This window comes from Crocodylus porosus, unplaced genomic scaffold, assembly GCF_001723895.1.
Source record: "Crocodylus porosus isolate Cpor-Errol unplaced genomic scaffold, CroPor_comp1, whole genome shotgun sequence".
In the NCBI taxonomy this organism is placed as follows: domain Eukaryota; kingdom Metazoa; phylum Chordata; order Crocodylia; family Crocodylidae; genus Crocodylus; species Crocodylus porosus.
Genome location: NW_017728932.1, coordinates 10603230 through 10623201, shown reverse-complemented (window position 1 = coordinate 10623201; position 19972 = coordinate 10603230). Strand labels below are relative to the sequence as shown.

The following is a 19972-nucleotide window of genomic DNA, read 5'->3' as shown; positions in this document are numbered from 1 at the left end:
ACATTCTCTCTTTGGAGGCACCAATAGTAAAAACCTGGTTCAGGTAACAATCAGCTACAGACCCTCCTGGATAAGTGTCCCATCCTGAGGGCCACTGTACACCGAATCATGCTTCAGCTTCTTTCACAAGCTTCCTTGCAAAGGCAAGCCCTTTTTGGAGTTTGCATCCCACACAGAATGTAACACTTCTCTCTCCTCCCCATCTTCATACAAAACTGCAGATAGATTACTCCTCAGTGCAGGGATCAATGGAGCTATACACTGCAACTAACATAGTCTCATAAAGAAAAGTTGTTCCTGTTCTGCCTCCAGCAGCACTTGTTAGTGCTAATTTACATGCTTGAAGCAAGCCTAGTCCAGCTGTCACTGCCAGGAAAACTAAATAAGGAGATTTACCATCAGGATCCCTGGGTTCCCCGAACAGCGACCAACCTTATGCATATGTAAGTTTTAACTGCTTGTAAGCCTTTGCTACACAAGTGCCAAGGGTTGCATTAACCTCCACCAAGCATCACCCTGCCATGCTAGTTTTGTGAAGTGGAGTGTGTTACGATAAACACCTGGCTTCAAGACAGACAGCAGCATCCAAACCCCAGAGTGCAAGCCAAATATCTAACCCATCACATCACTCAAGGCAAGCAGTGAGGGAAAAACACTACTGCTACCGTTTCTTCTGCAGAGTTGAAAAGTTTTTTTTGAAGGTCGGGCTGATCTGGTTAAGCAGCTCTACCAGGGAATGGCTGAGGAAGCTGGGGTTGGCAGGCTTGGGATTGAAATTGTACGCTGTTGACCTGCAAAGGAATAAAAAAGAATCTCAATCTTGATGCTATATGTGAAACAGCTGCAGAAAGTCATGAGCTGTGCAAGAATGGAGACCCCATCTTCTCTGTGCGGTCAGATAGGCTGCAAGGGTCCCCTGGAAAGGCACAGATAGTCTCTCCACTCAAGTCACTGTCAACCTCCGTGAACCTGTGCCCCGAGAGAGGGCAGCAAATCCAATCCAGAAGCAGTTGAACCACCATTGGGTTCTGTGGGCCTGTGGTTTGCCTTCAAACTGGGAAGGCAAAGCAAGGGTCCCCAGATGTCCAAATGTGTACCAGTCCCTAACAGACCTTGCTCCTGCCAGTAATCACAAGGGCTTCACCTTCCCCCATTCAGCACCCAGCAGCTCCTGCTTTCGTTTTCCAAGAAGCTTTCTAAAAAGCCTTACAAGTCTTCTCACGCACCATCAAGGAATGCTAAAGGAAGAGTTGCCAGGACCAGGCAAATGAGATCTCTCTCTATGGAGATCTATTAAGGCAGCTCTTCTGATCTGCTGGCAGTGTTGCCTGAACGTTGAGAGTTAAATTTACAGCGGACTTTAGTCACCAGAGTTAAGCTATGCACGTGCTTCAGTCTTTACTTTGAGCCCCATTGCTGCAGACTGAGGACGGTCTCTTTCAAGTTATTTCTTCCCTAACTTGGGTTAGGTTGGGTTTCAATAACAACTCACTCGTCGAAAGGAGGCCCAGATGTATAGTGCTCAACCAATATAACAGAAGTGCTCAACTAGAGAGGTCTCCCGTTTTACCGGTGTGACAGTTCCCATCCCCCGGGAAATAAATCACCTTGATTTGGATTTTCTTAGTCAGCGACAGCCTCACACTCTTCAGCCCACACATTTATGTTGGCCTAGGATATTATCTACCATGGTAAAGGATGAATAAGCAGAGCCTGTACTTGATTCAGTATAATGACAGATTTTACATGGCTGGTCATGTTGTGCTTTACAGCACAGTTGGCCATGAGATCAGGCAGGAATTTCTTCCAACTTTCATCACCCCTGCACAACAAGCTGAATATTTGGGGAAGGTGTTTATTCCCAAAGCATCAGGCACTTTAGAAAGACACTAGATGTGGCTGCTCCAGCATAGCAGCTGCTAAGACTTTATATAAACAGGCTCCCGATTACAAAGGATGAAGAGGGAGGGGGCTCTTGTTCTAGCACGCTTCCTTTTCAATCAGTTAATGCAAACTCACTGTCTTGGTTAAAGGGAAACTCTCAATTACTCACTGATTCAAGTAAAAGCCTCTGGTGGATGCTGTGATGCTAACGTGTCGATCCTCCACAGTGATGACGTACAGGTACATGAGGTCTCCGTGCATTTTTCGGTTGCCAGGTGGGGGGTTCCACCCACTCATGGTCAATACTTTTAGGCACTGCAAAGGCTGGAAAAAGCACACCACACGAGAGCTTCCATCTGCTGGCTTCTGTTCTGGAAAGCCACCCACACTTCATACTTTCCATGTGCAAGTTCTGTTTGCTCCCCAGCCCATAGCCCGGAGGACCAGGGTTTACAAACTTCCAAGCTCTCAAAGCACTGCACGCTGTGATGGTTTTTGTCATGCAATGTTCTACAACCTGTCTTTATACTCAATTTGTCTTTAGACCACATGTATTTCTTGCAGCAGCAAGCTTAAGGGAAGCCCAAGGATAAACAGAAGGGATCTGAAGCTCCTCTGAGAAACTTTGCAAGAAGTAGAAACCAGAAGTTCTCCCTTCTCTCTTGCAGAGTGGGATCGCTACTGCACAGTGCTGACATCCAGCCTTTACAGTTTGCATGCAAAATGCTGGACCTTAAGCTTCCTTCCCTTGGCCCAGCCGTGCTATTCAGGCATTTGTCCAGGACTCAGTGGAGCAAATCTCCTAGTAAGCTCACTGAAGTGTAACTTGCAATCGTAGAAGACTGCTGCCCTGCAAGAAGTGTCCTGGCTACCATCTTAAAAAAGACACAAGAGAACTCTACCTTCCAGTCTCTGTTCTGGGGCTGGAGGGCACACAGGGGCCTCTCTTTGCTACCTGGCAGGATATGTTCAGGAGGGGTGCAGTCAATTTGTTCCATTTCGGTACCTTTCTTCTTCCGTTTTCCACTGTCTGAAACAGGGACAGACAGGAGATGAGTGCTGGAGGAAGACCACCTTGGCAATATTCAGTACAAAATCCTCTTGATGGAATACTGTTTCCTTGTAGCACCCTCCCTCCCACCACCAAAACCAAAACTCAGGTTCTGACTGCTTCTTCAAGCTATAATTTAAACAGTTCCAACTATGCAACATGCACCTGAACGCTGCACTCTGCCCCCAGCATTACATACATTAACCACTGGGCTGTGGCTTTCAAAGAGATGTTAAGTGTCTAAACTCCTGCTGAAAGTCACCTATAGAATTTGGCCCCTGAACCCATGAACACCTGAGCTCAGGTGTTCTCTGCTCAAGAAAGTAACCTTTCTGCCCTGTAGGCAAGAAATAATACCTGCCTCACCAATGCACTTCAAGAGCAAGAATACTTTGCACAAATTGGGCCAGCTTTACACCCTGGGGCATCAGCAGCAAAACACTAAGTCAATAGGAGTACCTGGAGTCACCCAAGATTCGGGTGATATATGCATGTTCCCAGATACACTGGTGCACCTAATGCTAGGACCTAATGTAATCTGCAACACATTTCCCAAAATAAAAAAAGTGAGCAACTAGGCCCCTCTCTGCCACACCTTCACGCGACAGCCTGGCAGAAGCAGTTTTGAACCATGCCCCGAGGAGGTGAAGGGACCTTAGTCTGTAAAGCTTATGTCACAAACAGATCCACAGGGATTAAATGATCTGTTGAAAGGCACCAAGCAACAATGAATAGAGCCCAGGGCCTCCCCCCTACCACTGAATATTCATTAGGAAAGTATGTGGGGAAATATTCACAGCTCTTCCCCAACCATCCCCTCCTCCCCCACTCCAATAATTAGAACAAGCACTTAAGCAAATTATATAGTGGTAGAACAGCTGCATTTCTCTACCACAGGGAAGGTTTGTTGCTTCCAGGAAGCTTTTCTTATCCTGTACCTCCAAGGTCTCCTTCTGTGAAGACGCTCAGGAATGACAGGGAATTGCAGTCCACACCATTAAATGCATCTGATGGGTCAAGGCTCTTCAGAAGGTCCCGAATATGACGCACATGTATCCTGGCTTCCCGTACTGTGTAGGGCTCTGACCATCAGGAGGGACAGAGAGACCACATCAGTGCCACAGTAATTCTCTCTCAACACAACACACAAGAAATTAACCACACACACAGATACAACTTCAGTGGGAATGAGCTAGGAATGTGTTTGACCCACTGTTTTATATCCATTACTGTCCCAAATCCGTGCTTCTCTTTATTAGGGATTCATTACAAGCCGTGACAGCAGCTGGCAGTTTTACATTACTCATCTTGGCTAATGCTGCAACAAACAGGATTTCTATCTGCGTAAAAGATGACAAGTATCTTGCACGCTACTGGACATAACCTGCATGCGTCTGTGCTGAGACAAGGATTTGGGAATCTTCCAGGTAAGCAAATCTTCCAGGCAGCACATGAGGCTACCAACAGCGGTGTCCCTTACCAGTGTCTCTATAAAGTATTAAGTCTGTGTCTGCCCTCCTGGCATGTGAGGCTGTAGCAGCAGGGAGCTCAGCCACAAAGTGGCATTTTACTATGAATTCTTGGTACAAGTGCCAGGGGTAAGACAGGTCACTGGACACAGAGAACATACTCCTACTGTGCACTACCTGCCCTGTGTCCCTTTGCTTTTTTAATCAGGGTCTGGTTTCTTGGGTGCCGCCTGCCATTTGGCGCTTTAAAGGTGACCTAGCTTTCCACACCTACTCCTATAATAGGAATTTAACCACATGCGAATGGCTGCTTAGGAGCCTGCTCAAACTGAGCAGGGTCCTCTTAATCCAGGACCCATCAATGGGCAAACATCACTTCGAGAAACCACTTCCACCCTCACGGCCTGTCTCGGGAGAAGACTGAAGGGCAGGACAGGCCATAAAAGACTCACTCAACTGTGTTTTAAGCTCCAGGCAGGGTCGTTACAGCTTGGGGTTACGGATAGAAAGTGGAGTAGCAGGGGGAGAGGACCTTTGTCCAGTGGGGCCTATCCAGCAGCTCACCCTCGTAGGCACCTGGTCTACGAGAACCCAATGCAGACAGGTCCTCCTGTCAGGGTTGCCCCAATCTCTAAAACTTGCCTTCAACCACTTTCAGCACCGACCCCTCCTGCAGCCCTTCAATGGTTTTCAGCTCAGCGAAGTTATCCAGAACGTTGCCATCCAGCTGCAGAGAGAAGCAGGTTCGGTGGCAGGTGTCCTCTCTGTCCATCAGCACTTGGTGGATCTCCTGCACCATCTCTTGTGGAGAAACCTTAAGGACAAAAAGCCCTGTTACCCCCCAGCTCTGCCACCTTCCTGACCAAGCAGAGGCGTGGGGTGTCGCTTCTGTCCTCCCCAGTCACCATAGCACTATGCCACCAAGTTACCAGATTCTTAGATCAAGGGAAGTCCTTGTGTGCCAGCTGCAGAGAGCCCAGCTCTGTAGACTGGATGAGGCCCCCAATTCCACACATGGGATCCTCCAGGCCTGTCCTTTTGATGCAGAATCAGATCCCCCATAGGCCACCTGTAGCCTCCTACATCCTTAGGCATTTATGAAGAAGGGTTTAGCTCATCTACTCATCTGCTGGAGGACAACAGCACTAAGGCATTTGTGCACACATGCAGTTCCCACTTCTCAGCCCTTAGAGTATCAGCTAAAGTGGCCCCATCTGATTCCCTTCTGCATGAGCCCGGGTGAGAGGGCATTGCACAGGGACACTGATGGACCAGAAGGTAGATGAGGGATAGGAAGGGTATAGACAAGGGAAGAGTCCAACAATAGGCAGCACCTGGGGCTACAGAGCCTGTTGTTCTCTTCCAGTGTGCTTTGGTGCATGCAGTGGGGTGGTATGCTGTGTATCGCCACACCATTACTTGAAGCGGAGGACCCAGCCTCCGATCACATCACTTCAACCACAAAAGAAAGTGCAAAGGCTTGCACACAGAGGCTTCTTTTACTTCTCTGCTGTGTTTCCAACACCATTTTATACCATGCTCAAGCTATGCAAACTCTGGATGGTTTACATAAGCAGCTGTGAACAAGGCCTGCTATTATTAACTTATTTTAAAGGAAAAAGCTGCCCCGATCAGAACTGTCTGGCTCCTCCAGGGATATTATTCTCCGCCCCCCCCCTCCTTTCTGCTGATCATGGGCATTTAACAGGTTCCCATTTCATTTAGACTCAGCCACTACCAAAGAAAGCTTTCTCTCATCCATTTCCAGTGAAGCATCGTGCCAAAATGGAACATCAGCCAAGCATGTCAAAGCCCATCCTGACATGCTGGTATAAGTGGCTTGTCTGCTACTGCAGTCCTCAGGGCCCTCCTTGCTCCTCCAAACCAGGTATAGGAACTCCCTTTCGTGTCTGCCAGAGCATGTCTTACCATACAGCCTCGCATCCTCCCAAAAACCACTGGGGCTTTGCTCAGGGGTTAGCAGAGGGGCAGATCATTACCTCTAAACAGTCACTCCCATGTCTCACTAACGCTTAGACGGAGCAAATCTGAGAACCTCCACCCCCCAGCCAAGCTAATCAGCCCCATTCCTGTCTGTGGAGAGGGAGGCTGGTGAGCTGCAGCGTAAGACAAACCTTCTTCCCATCGTGCCAGCTACCGGCCGTTCCAAAGTTCAGATGCTCAGTGTGACCCACCCTGCCTCTCATGATCTTGCTTAGACTCTGCCAGCTTGGGATCATTGGATCCCAAATACTCTTTTAGTCCTTGGATCATGTTGTATGGTCAGCTAGGGAGGAGAAAAAAAGAGCCAGCAGGGCAGCACATGAAGAGGCAGAGTAGAAGCCAACAGAGAAGCTTGTGCCTTGTGGAGCTGCCCCACCAGGAGGGATGCTGCCGCCCACAGCACCCTGTGCCAGCCAGAAGCGTGGAAGTTAGGCAGCTGACAAATGACACCCTCGTGTTGGAGGGAAAGACAGAGAGGCATGAAGCCACCTCTCTCCTGCTCCACTTAATTTCAGGAGCATGCATTCACATTGGTCTCCAGAAGCCCCCCCAGCTGGCCCTGATCAGTCCCCAGCAGCCTCCACCTCCAAGGCCTCTTCTTTCTCTTGACAGCATGCTGGTGGCTGCAGGACTGCCACTGCTCTCTACTTTGCTCCCCTTTTCTTCCCCCTGGCTCTGTCTGAAGGGAAAGGGTTTGGGCATCCATGCACTCTCTCCTCAGAGCTGAGGGGGAAGGGGCAGGAGGCAGGGGGATGCACATCTAGCTCCCTCAGAAATTAACTCTTGCTCTGCAGCACATGTCGCCTCCACACAGCTTCTCTCCACCTGCCTCCGGCAGATGACTTGATACCTGCCTCCCCACTCACATGGAAACACAGAGGAGATAAGTCAGGCAATGCATATAACAGCGCTTGGCAAATGTTGTTGTATAAATTAATTCATATGCAACCTAGCCAGTCAGTGCCCAGGCACCTTTTCAAGCCTTTGCTGCTCTCCTGAACACCTCATTTCCCCTCCTCTTCAGCTGGCTCTCAGCTGAGCAGCTGCCATTGCTGCCTCCCTTGGAGGGACCCACCTGCAGGGAGAAGGGCTCTATTCCCGGAGCACAGATCTTGACAGTGAAGCCGGTGTCCTGGATGACGATGACCTCCTGGTCGTTTCCATCATCCCCTGGATCAGCTTCCTCATGGCCATTCTGCTTGACCTCCTTGTCTTCCTTGAGGCTCTCATGCAAGCCATCCCCATTCATTAACGTCATGCCACTCGGGTGCTCTGGTCACAAAGGAGAGGGAGAGAGAGAGAGAGAGAGAGAGAGAGAGATTTAGCAAGGGGCTGAATTAACAGCACTCACTGAACAAGCAAGTGAAGGTAACCAGCTCTAACAGCACCTGGGGGCCTCTGATACAGACACAAACACACACAGTTAAAAAAAAGCTAGAACCACTTGATTCTTATCCATGTGCTCAGTCCCTACGTGATAAATGTAGGTGTGCCACTTCTTATCTCCTCCCCGCCCCCAGAGTAACATCCTTTCACTTGCCCTGAGGCATATGCATGTCTTTCAATGCCAGTGAGGAAGATGAGTGGCTTAATGCAGAACAGGATCTGGGTCAAATTTCAAGGCCCTCTTAATTAATAGAGAAGGGTGTGTGGTACTTTGCAGCCCAAAGGCAGTTGTGCCAACAAATTACATGGGATCTTGCAGAGCTCCCCTTGCTCTATTGTTCAGCTAGGGAGGTGCACGTCACATGAGATCCAAGCTTCTTCATAGAAACAAACACCACCCACACCCCAGTGTGTGTCATACATTTGAAAAATACTTTGCAGAGCTCTTGCTGTGCAAGGAGGGAGGCTTAGCCTGTGATTTGAGATGCTTTCAGGTGCCATGTTAAAAATGTAAATTGCTTACTGTAGATCTGGCTTCTCCAGGACTGCCAGTCAATGGCTTTGCATTCCTATTCACTGGGAGCAAATTGGCACTGGCTGTCTGGAGAGGTGTAAAGCTGTGAAAGTCCCTTAGAGGGACATGCAGAGCCTCCATGGCTGGGGTTGTTCATACAGGGACTGGACCAGATACTGGGGAAGGCGCTGGAGGGAGGATGTCGCTGTACTGGCCAAGAAGGGAGGTGGCAGTCTGGGCATCCTGACCAGCAATGCCATCAGAACACTTGAGACCAAATAAAATGGGTTGTTCCAAAGCTGAACCTTTCCACAGAGACATTTTGGTGTCCATTAAGTTTTCAGCCAGACGGTTAGAGACTCACACCTGAGCGCTCAAGTTAGAACAGCCCCCCTGCCCCGCTTCACGAGACCAGAGGACTTGGTTCACATGCCAATTCAGAGCAAGCGCAGACCAAAAGCCGCACCGGGCCGTGCGCAGACACACCTCTCTGGGGACAAAAGGCTCCATTTTCACAAACAGATGTGCGTTTTGTTCCAAGGCAGACAAACACCACTTCCTACAGAGCTGTGCAGTTGCTGCAAGCACTGAATTCTGGCCTGCCTGTTGGCCAGCAGGTCTTGTTCCTCACCTCTCGGAGGCTGCTGGGGAGCCTTCCCCTCCCAGCTCAGCCGCAGCATGTCCAGAAGTGCAGCCTGCGTCTGAACGCCTCGAACACGCCGTTCGTGATGACTCACGCAGAGACTCGCATCGTGACTCAGATGCAGTGGTGAGAGTCAGACAGGCTAGCTCCCTCCACCCCCATTCCTTCATAGCCCTGGCAAAGTCATGCAACCCTCCTGCATTTTGCTTCTGCAGTCAGTAAAATTGGGACAAAACCCAAAAAGCAGCCAAATCCCCCCCCCCCCAAAAAAAACCTTCCTTGCCTGCCTCAAGGGTGCTGGCAGTGGGTGGTGGTGAAGCACCCACGGAAGACAGCTATTCTGGTCCTTGATTAAGATCAAAGCAAAGGTACCCGTCAAGCAGGGTAAGAGATGACACAGCAAATGTCTCCTTCTCCAAGGGGGAGGGGTGACACCACAGCTGCCTTAATGGCCTCCGGGGCCATCGGCAGTGGCTGCAGGGATGCTAGTGCTCAGTGTCTATCCGCATATGTCTGTAGCGCACGCTGTCACGTTCTCTGACAGGCAAACATAGGAGCGGAGTAGATTAGAGGCTCTGGTACTCCAAAATCCACACCAGGAAGGAGGAACAAATGCACTGTCCAAGCAGCAGTGCCTTGAGAGAATGCGTTTTTGGAAGGCACGATATCCCCAGAGGCCTGGGGACAGGTGCCTCTGGTTATACTTGTATGCCAGGTGTAGCCAGAGCTTTCTTCAGATGCCCTGGCACATGGGGTGGGGAACAGCTGGCTGCAGCGTCACTCAAATGTTAGGCCTAGAGCTACCGCCAACACTGCCGACAGCAACGGCCTCCCCTTTCCACATGCCCCAGGATCTGGGAGCCAGGTAAGGCCCAGTCCCTGGGTGGGCAATATAGGCTGGGATAGGCTCCCTGCACCTTGCAAAACTGAAAGGGGGAAGGTAGCGTTTAGCTTGAAAGAAGCTGCACATGCACCAGACTATTATAGATGTAGACAAACTTTCACCAGTGACAGATTAAGACTAGAAGCATCAGCCCACTCGCCTCTTACCCAGAAGCCACCCCCCAGGTCTTGGCCACATAAAGCCTACTCTAACCAAAGCCAACACTCAACTCACCCATACATGCCTAAATCCCATTAGGCCCTTTGAAGGAGCTGCTTACAGGGAGGTTTTCCATCCAGACAGACCCATAAAGCAAAAACCCACTCAGGCCACCCATTTGCTCAGAAATTCCCAACTCTTTTGTAGCTCAGCGTGACTCGCTTCCTGTTTTTACACTTCCAGCAGTCCAGCCAACAAGTATGGGTTCCCCAAGGAAGAGAGCTGGACTGTTTTAGGGGCAGGCATGCTAGGCACTTCCCTACCATACCCCCTGTTCTTCTGGGAGAGGCAGTAGAGACTAGTTTTTGCTGCAACCCAGAATAATCCCGGTATAAACTGAGACATGCACACACTGGCATCAAGCGAGGACTAGGATCTTCTGCCCTAGGCTCACTCAACTGCAAAGCAGGATAAAAAAAGATGCTGCATATAAAGCCATTTACCTCTGAAAGTTTAAAATCAGGCCTGTGCTGTTGCTTATTATTTCTCCAGGCTGCACAATGATAAACTTCTGCAGTGCAGCACCATGTTGCCTTCCTCTCCTCCAGAAAGGCTATGACTGTTAAAAGCTGCCAGGCTGGTGGAGAAGGAGGGATGCAAAGAGGTAACAAGCTTAATGCCTACCTGCATTAGTTAATCCTGCGCTTTTGTTTAAGAACCAGCAGCTAATCCTGAAATCAACAGAGCAAGAGCGTCAAGCCGATCAGCCAATGGTTCAAGCCACATTTGGAAAGGGAAGAGGATTATACAAAAAAAGTGGAAGTTTCTCCGGACATGGTTGTTTCAAAGAAAGCAGTTTGTTTTGTGGCAACCCCAACATGACGACTCCCGCAAAGGAGTCTTGTGAGGGCAAGTGCTGCCTACTTGGCGGTGACCCAGTGTACTGTCTTTGCCCTGCCAAGAGGAGGTCTGCACGGACAGTTTTTGCCTACCCAGTCTCGAGATGCCCGATCTTCACTACAGCCTTGTCAAACCAGGAAGAGAACGAAGCTGCAAAACTAGCTGTGCTATCAGCACTTCCCAGGAAGAAATGCCGACTGAAGAAAGAAATTTAGACTCAGTAAAAGCTAGGAAGTTAAAAGCATCAAGGGAGTTCTGAATGTGTCCTCTCTCACGAAGGATGCTCAGTTCCTCAGCGATAACTCAGCCTAAACCTAGCAGCAATGAGGAGGCCCGATCACCTCGGAAGAATGACATGAGAATTAAGTTACTCGTTTCTTCAAGTTACAAAGCGTCTCTGACCCCCCCCCCATCCTTTGCCTCTTGCATTTGGTTTGCAAGAGAGCATGTACATGTTGCTATAAGCATGCCCGTTGCTGGTACAATACATTTTTAAGACGGTTTAGTGGTATTTTACTAAATCGCACCCAAGACATTAGTACTGCATTCCTCCCTGCTCACTGACCCTGATGGACACTCATTCTGCTCCTACCTTTAACCTTTAAACGCTGCCTTGTGGTCACAATGGTTAGAAGAGCTGAAAGTTGAGACTACAGAAATGCCACATGCTTTCAGAAGGAAGATTCTTTCTTTTAGTCCCTGGTTTGAGCTCTCCCCTCACAAGCTGCCCTAACGTTACATTTTGTGCATGCAGACACTTCAATCTGCCTGGGACACAGTTCCTCCTCCACTTCCAGGTTTTGCTGAGAAAGCAAGAAAACCAACATAACTGTGGTGAAAACTAACTCTCTAGTGGGAGCAGAGTATTAGTTCTTGATTGAATTACAAATCACACCTGGTAAGAGAGTTAAGTAGAAGGATTAGCTTTTATCTTCTCACCTCAATTAAAAAAAATAAATGCATGGAGGCATTAGATGCTGTATTGTGATCATTCGGTCTGTTTATGAACAAATGCACAGGTGTGCCAGGCACCTCACACCACTTGGATCCAGGTTCCTGCCAGACTGCAAGAGCCCCGTGAGAAAAAAGGGTTGCTAACTTTATACAAGAGCATTAACGGGACATCACGTTTAGATCCTTGTTCATACAAATCAGGAAGTGTGTCAAACTGCCGAAATCAAGGAGACTAAATGGATGCTTTTAATACAAAAACCCTGTACCATAGATTATCAGGAGGCCTAATGTATGGCAGCATTTATGTTGTCACAAGATAATGGGACAAGGAACCCTGTCAAAATGAGGCAATTTACTTTTTTTCTTCTTTAAAAAAAAAACAAAAAACAAAAAACCTACCCAAAACTCCTTATCTGCACTGAGCATTGCCAGCATCAGATTATTAGGAGTTGAAGAAATTAAAAGCACAGTTTACAATTTCACTTCATTTCAGCACAAACCTGTCACTACTGTGACTTCAGTTCTCTCTGGCAAGGGAACAATCTTGTCTTCCCATTCTACAAAGAGACTCTTGTGCCTTGTTTCTAGGCATACCTGCAAGCCAAAAAATGCGTATTCTGTACCAAGAGGGAAACGATCGCAATTCCACACCATACTAAAAGCATTCCTCCTCATCTCCCTGCAGGAGCTGACTAACTTTGGGGCTCCAAATTCAAAGGTGTTGCACTGCCACAATAAAAGCTGCTAGTAACACTGCAGAAGTTTGTGCAGCAAAGAGGGCCTGGAAAAAAAAGGCAGAATTTTATGTTTTACATCTCAGGACTTGAGCAAAAACCCCCCAGGAATCTCCAATTGCATTAGCACCTTGATCTCAAGCCAAAGACTCATTTAGAGTTTTAACCACATTTCTGATGGTTTTGGGAAAGAAACAAGGAGGAGGAATCCAACCAACCTGTTCTCTGAAACATTTCCAAAGCCAGATTGTCACCAAAAAGGTGCTCAGGGCAACAATTTGCATCAAGCTGCTCATACGTGGCCCAACTGTTTCTGTAATATACATTTTGTATAGCTTGCCATTATAACAGCACACAAGAGTGCTACTGCAGCATCTCGCTGTTTTATTGGTGTGGACAATCACCTCCTGGGGCGATTACTGGCTTGGTGGGGCGGGGGGAAAGAAAAAGCAAGCAGGATTCAATAGGGTGTTCCAGCGCAGGGTCACACTCATTCGGCTCCATTTATTTATGACACCGCAGCAGAACCCTGCGCTGCACAGTGTCCGCAGGCCTCGCTTTCTTTATGTACAAGAGAGATCTGAGCGGTGCAACTATGTGGTATAACACCAGCATTGTTGCCCTCACCTAGAGGATGATTTGCCCAGCTTCTACTTTAAAACACCAAAAAGATGGGCGGGGAAGAGGCGCACAGGTGCGTCAGCCTCCGACTAGCTCTGCAGACTGCTTCATGCCCCCAGCTCGGAAAGCCCTAACTGGGCTCCACCGTATCCATCTGTTGGGGATGGATTTGCTCTCTGCATGAACAGCAACAGATTCAAGACTCTAATTCTTTGCTTAGTGGGCATCTGCCCACACTTTTGCACAACCACCTTTCTTGGCTCATCCACACACACGGGTTACAACTGGGGTTGCTAATCAGTGGTGCGGTGCATGGTAGGTGGGGGCGGGAGACAGGCAGCAGAGCAAGACAGGACTGGAAGCAGAAAGCAAGGCAGCAAATTGTGGGGAAGATCACAGGGAAGGAGGCAGAAAGCAGAGCAGCAGATTGGGCAGGGAAAGGCGGGGGGGTGGGGGGGGAACGGAACAAAAAAACCCCACAGTAGCACTTGGAAGGCAGGGGGTACAGAGATAATGTGGCATGCCTGCCAAAAAGGTTGGCCCCCACTGGGTTGTAACCACACGGGAGTTTGTAGAACTACACAAAAAAGTTGCATTTAATCATGCACTTCTGACAGCCTCAGCTGCACTCCGCTCTCTTTTTATCCCCATCCTCAGCCCACCTGAGCATTCAAACCCATGATGGTAAAATATAGAAAAGGCCTGTTGTGGGAGCATTCGTTCTCTTCTCCTTGAAGGTGGCATTTTCAGGGTGAAATTCCACAGGCTCAACCTTAGGGCTCTGCCCCAGCACCATACGTTAGCCATGCGAGTCATTCGCAGAAGCCGAAAAGTTAATATCAACTTGTAACCTTTGTACTCTGTGACCATAATTCATTACGTTACCCTTGTGTCCAGGCTTTTTAGCCTTATTCATTCACTCACCCGTACTTCACAGAAGCATTTATTCAGCTTCAATATGTAATATGTACTTTTAACCAGCTCTCTAGGTACAAGCTTGTGTTACTTATGCCCTTCCCAGTTTGGTTTTAAATGATTAACCCTAGTGTTGCATTAAGCTTGCTTTTCTAGAAAGAATTTTTTTTAATTAAATAAGAAGAAAAAAAGCCCCTAGTTGTTACTTAAGGATTTTAAACTCTGGTATCTTCTCAAATCTCTTATACTTTACTATAGCTTTGCAAATTTTTGTGCATTTCTGTTCTGATGTGCTTAGGAAAAAACAACAACAACGAAAAAAACCTCACTGTGCTTAAATAAAGCCTCATTTAAAAAAAGAAAAAGAAATCAAGAAAGTCATTACTCCTCACTAGGCTCTAGTCACTTCTGATGTTTTACATTTCATGAACTGAGCTCTGTATAAAAAACAAGTTTGTTTGTTTTTTGTTGTTGTTTTTTTTAAATAGACAAGAAAACCTGTTGGACAAACTTTCAAAAGTCACATACTGGTGTAGGGTAAACACAGGGTAATTTCAGCCCAAAAGGGAAAGTTTTGAAGCCAGCCAAGTGCACAGAAACACCGCGTTAGGAAAACCTGGTTCTTTCCAGCATGCACACATCATCCTCTCCCTCATCAAGGACTCAAGATACATAAGCTGTACTTGGTGGAATAAACCATCACCCCACGAGCACCTAAGAAAGGAAACTTCTTTTTCCTCTTCCGCTTCTTCTGCTTCGATAGCAGTATACTCCCTTCGCTGTATAGGCTGCAGCTTAACTCGCCAGCTGGGCACACTGCCGGGTCAGTTGATAAGTAACAAGTGCTGGTGACTTGGGTCAGATGTGCACTCTCATCCTGAAGGAGAGGTGACAAGACTGCTTGTTGGGCCTTCTGGACTTCCTCCATCTTTCCCGACGCATTACATTCAGAGGATCCACTTGTATCACCGCTTCCCAAGTAAGGGCTGGCAGCTCTGCAGTCCAATGGGACACCTGACTTGTCTAAGGGTTTGAAATTCAAGGCTTCTTCCCTCTTAAAGAAGTCTTGGTTTTGCTGCCAAACCACCGGCATTCCAGGGCTTGCATCTGTTTTGTCAGCTGGTACCACATGCTCTTCCTGGTTGCGGGTTTTACAGTCCAGGCCAACGTCCTCAAGTTTCACACAACCCTGGCAGGCCTCAAGCAGCCGAGCATGGTTTAACAGCGTCTCTGACTCTCTCTCAAGGTCAACAGGAAGGACGGCCAGAGCACAAGATGCCTGTGCCTGCTGCAGGAGGCCTGCAGTAGCAGCCCTGAACTCCAAGCAGCTGTTGACACAGGCCCTTGCCACTTCTTCCCTGCCCTCCTTGGGCGAGTTGTGGCCGTATTCTGCCCGTTTCTGCAGCTGTTCATTTGATGCGTTGCTGAGAATAACGTCCGGGTACAGCTTGGCATACTCGTACGGTTTTGAGACATCCGGGGGAGCAGTGCAACCAGCAGGAGATTTTGCTAGGAGGGGTGATCTCTCATCGGTCGAACGAAAGCTGCATGTCTGGAAGATTAAATCAGTGACATGCCGACAGCAATTGGCAAAAATGCCATTTCCCATGACTGCAGCTTACACAGCTAAACAGAGGACTAGCTTAGAGAAGTTACTTTCGTTTGCAACCCCTTACAAGTATATTTAAGTACAGTAAACTACCTCACTGTCTGGCATTTGGATCGGTTAGTGCTTGCACGCGGATGCTGCAAGAAAATTTTTACTTGACCCCAAGGTGACAAGCAGCACAAGACCAGTAATTTAGACTGTCAGCATGCAGAAATAAAATGGGGGAGCAAAGAAACTAGTCTAACACATCCTTTTCTCCCCTTGTCATAGCTTAGGCAGAATTAGACCTTGGATTCACAGCAGTGGGCGTTCTCCTGAAGTTCCTTCCAGTGACCTTCATCTTCCAGACAGATTCGCCTTCATGTTCCAAATGCCAAGTTACAGGACACCAACCAAGACAGCCACAAAGTACCAAAGAAACTCCCCGAAGCTGAAGATTTCCTCCTCTCTCCTCTGCGCCAGAGAAACCAAAAGAACCCACCAAAAGTTCTTGAAAGTCCCTGTAAGACAGGAGATACTAGTCCGATTGTTTCCGCCCAGAAGTTAGTTATAAATAGAGAGCCGATAGCAAGCTCTGTACCAGTGCAGTATGGGACAACGATACAGTCTGCCAAGCTTATAAACAAATGGGATGCATTGAATTACAAAACAAGGCTAGTTACTATGGCATGCCTAGGCCTATGCACAGCTATCCATACTAAACAGACTGACATAAAAGGGATTATGGAGAGCAAACAAAATAGGCAGACTCTGCTTCCAAATTTTCTGCCACCCTCTAAAAATGGCCTGTATATCAAGTGAAGTTAAGGTACTCCCAGCAGCTTCCATGCTTGGATCTGGTACAGGCTCCTACTGGGAACAAGAGCACCTGAAAACCCACAGTCTAAGCAGGCAACAGTACAAATCCAAGCTGCCAATCAAGAGCACTGAAAGAACAGAAGTAGGCTACATACCCCACCCTTTAGACAAAATTATATCCCCTACTAGTTTGTATTGTTCTTTTTCCCTCCCCTAACAAGAACAAAACAACGCTCTCCTCCCTCCTGTTCCCCCCAGCTCATTTTTAACCCCAGATCCAGTTGCAGCAACTATGACTTCCTTGTTCAGGACTTCTCTCTCATTTGAGCTGCATGGTAAATCTGCATGGGCAAAGCACAGAAAGAACCACTTATAGCAAACCTTAAGTCACAAGAAGCCTGCTCATCCTCCTCAAGACCTCGTGTCAAGTATGAAATTAAGTCTTTCAGATGGAGCAGAAAACAGGGTACAATATCTGGATTCTCCTTGCTTATGCAACAGAAGCACAGGGCTTTTATGCTTAGGATTTCACCTTAAAACACTCAGACTATTGTCAGATTTCTAAGCAGCACGAATATAATTTAAGGGAAATAGAGAGCCAGATACAGGCATTGCATAAAAATAGGTTCAAATATCACCTTCATCGACAAAAATCTCTTTCCTTTGAGAGATAATTTAGGCCAAACAGCTCAAATTGAGCAAATTACACTTCAAACTACAGCACTGCAATCAAAGACAACAGAGGATTAAGAAACAACTATAAAAAACCTTGCCATATAAAACATTCTTGAGTGAACACGTTACTTGATGCAGTAAGATCAGTAAAGTTCTCACAAGCGTTGTTGGAGGCACACAATGGCAAGATTACTGCCTGGCTGAACTGGAACTGAACTACAGAGAATAAAATGTTATAGTCTATGCTCTATGTATGCTAGGATTTGCTGGAAGAAACTTAGCCATATACAATGCACTGGGAAAAGTTTTCACTCATAGCCCCTGCGAGCTATTATGATCAGTTAGTGCAAAACACAGCCTATCAGTACCCTACTTTGATTAGGGATTTAAGTTTGGAATCCGACCAGTTATCTTCCTTTCACCCCTACTGGGATTTCTTGAATTGCCAAAAGTGAATAAATAAGGCCTAACATTGCCAAAAGAAAAGAAAAAAGGCCCTTTAAATTGGCATTAAGAAGGGGGGCAGAGAAAAAACAAAAACAAAAAAGTAAGATGGAACAAAACCACTATTCAGCCAGTAAGGAAAAGCATCTTTAAGGATATTGGCTTCTTCCTACAGTTCTGCATTGGTCAAGCAACATACAGGTAGGTACATAGTTTCTTCCAGAGATGAGAGCTCTCTGGAACATTTCAGAAAGTCACTTCTCATTGTCTGAACTCAAATCGGTGGTAAGTGCAACTCAGAGTGGAACACAAAGCTTGGTTTTACAGAGCGGGAAGGCTGGTCTTCGCATAGGAGGAAAGAAATTTGGCAAGGGACCTGAACACTTGCCATCTTCACAGGTAGATCAAACGTTTTCTCAAGACTCTAATCAAGAGACAGGAGGTTATATGGGGACATGTTATTATGTGCCATCCTCCTTGGAGAAAGCCATTGTCTCTTTGCATGCAAACAGCACATTTTCCTAAAAAACAGAAAGGTGTTTATACACATGCTCCAGACAGAAACGAAGGGGGGCTTTAATTAGAGCGGTTCTCAGACCCACTGTAATTAAAGCACCTGGAGCATCAGTGTCCCTGTGCTGAAAAGTGGCAGTGGGGGTGCTTTAACTAAAAGCTCAAATGAGCCACCATTTTTCAGCACAGGGATGCTGATACACATGATGCTGAAGTTCGGCAATTACCATGCTCCAGTGCACTCGATTAATTGAGTCTGCTCTAAAATACCGTAATTACAGTGTCGGAGCAGCCTCGCTGCATCTGTCTGCATAGGCACCGGAAGAGCCCCAATTAAAGAGGGACACCCTTGTGACTGGCTAATTTATGTTGGCTTTCAAGCATTTGTAGGCATTACTGAAGGCTACAAGTACTGTATTTAGTCTCCAGAAACGTTAGGACTCAAGGCTGAGTGGAATTCCTCCACTCCCTAGCATTTGGGGTTGACCAGGAGAGATTCGAGCACCACGGACAGTTATGTCCATTCCAACCAAAACAGGAGGTCAACCCAAGACAAACAGGGCTGTGTTGGAAGCCTCTGTGCAACTACCTACCAGAAGCATGCTTAAAAGTGGAGAAACACTTCACTCTTCAGGGAAATGGAGCCACATGATGGTGTGTTCTAACGCTGCTAGAGCCACGTGCTAGCCAAGATTGAAGCGTGTGGCTCTTCTGCCCTTTCAGGAATATTGGACTATTATTTTTTTTGCTGTGCCAACTCTCAGACCCTTTCCTGTAATATATGAAATGCCTTCTAACCTCCACACCTGGCACCTTGGGGGACCTGCTGATACTGGGCAAGAGTAGGAACCACATTTAAACCCATTTTCAACATGGCTTAGCCAGCCAAAACTATGAACTCCGCTCCGATGCTGGCTGGCAAAATGGTTCAGCTAAACAGTAAACAGCTCAAATGCTGCTCCCAGGCTCAGGATAAAGGCCAGACCTGTGGCAAAGTGCAAAGATCACACAGATAGGCACACCGGCAGCTTCTGGAAGAGGCTGCCTCTCAGTTTTCCAAAGGAAAGGGACTAAGATGGGACAGAATATACAGTGCCCTGGGCACACACAACCATTGAATCAGATCATGAATACTGGTGCTTGTGAGTGAATTCACTAGTCTCCTGTGCAGTCTACTACACCTCAGGGTGAGTGACAGACTGAAGTACCTACCCCAAAAGGTGAGTGCCAGAGCCCCATATCACAGTCCTATATCATAGGCTCAGGATCTGCTCTGGTACTTCCATACCAGCCGTAAAAGGGTCTAATTTTGCTATAAAGAACTTTACAAGACCATAAACTAGAAGTTACAGCTTCTAGTTTATGGGACTCAACTATACAAGCAAGAACTTCCCTGTACAAGACCTGGGTGAAAATTAATCCATATAAAGCAAGACCTGACCAACCAGGGTTATAACCACAAGGTTGATCAAAGCAAGCCACAGCCCTCATGTTTAGGTCCAGTCCATGTGGGCAAGACCAAACAGCAGCTCAATAACACCTCTGACACCGTGCCTTACACAGCTTGTCTAGCAACTGGTTTAGCTCAAATAAGAGGCTGATACAAAGAGCCTGTGCCAGTCTGTGAGGGTATGTCTGCACACTGGGGCTAGATAAATGAAGGTGTCCCTGGGTCACGTGTGGGTGTGTGATAGCACTACAGTATTGTGTTGAAAGCGACAAAACCAGAAGGAAACAAAACACACCAGCCTGCTTTCATCTTTCCAGTTGAAGCAGGTTTACCTCCCTACCCTTTGTGACAAAAGACAGATTACCC

General features: G+C 47.4%; 1 protein-coding gene across 3 annotated transcripts in view; it reads right to left on the bottom strand.

The window, feature by feature from the left end:
- Positions 1 to 19972, bottom strand: part of CLUH (clustered mitochondria homolog) — a 47038-nt gene that overhangs the window by 22553 nt on the left and 4513 nt on the right. For 2 of the 3 annotated variants that reach the window (XM_019545565.1, XM_019545566.1), the window contains exons 2-7: positions 7484 to 7680; positions 5047 to 5218; positions 3874 to 4017; positions 2787 to 2914; positions 2054 to 2208; positions 666 to 791 (exon numbers count right to left, since the gene is read on the bottom strand). In XM_019545565.1, the coding sequence (XP_019401110.1) occupies positions 666 to 791; positions 2054 to 2208; positions 2787 to 2914; positions 3874 to 4017; positions 5047 to 5218; positions 7484 to 7680 (922 nt within the window). Of the gene's footprint in view, positions 1 to 665; positions 792 to 2053; positions 2209 to 2786; positions 2915 to 3873; positions 4018 to 5046; positions 5219 to 7483; positions 7681 to 14831; positions 15742 to 19972 lie in introns of those variants that run through there. The other variant, XM_019545564.1, reaches the window with a different exon arrangement.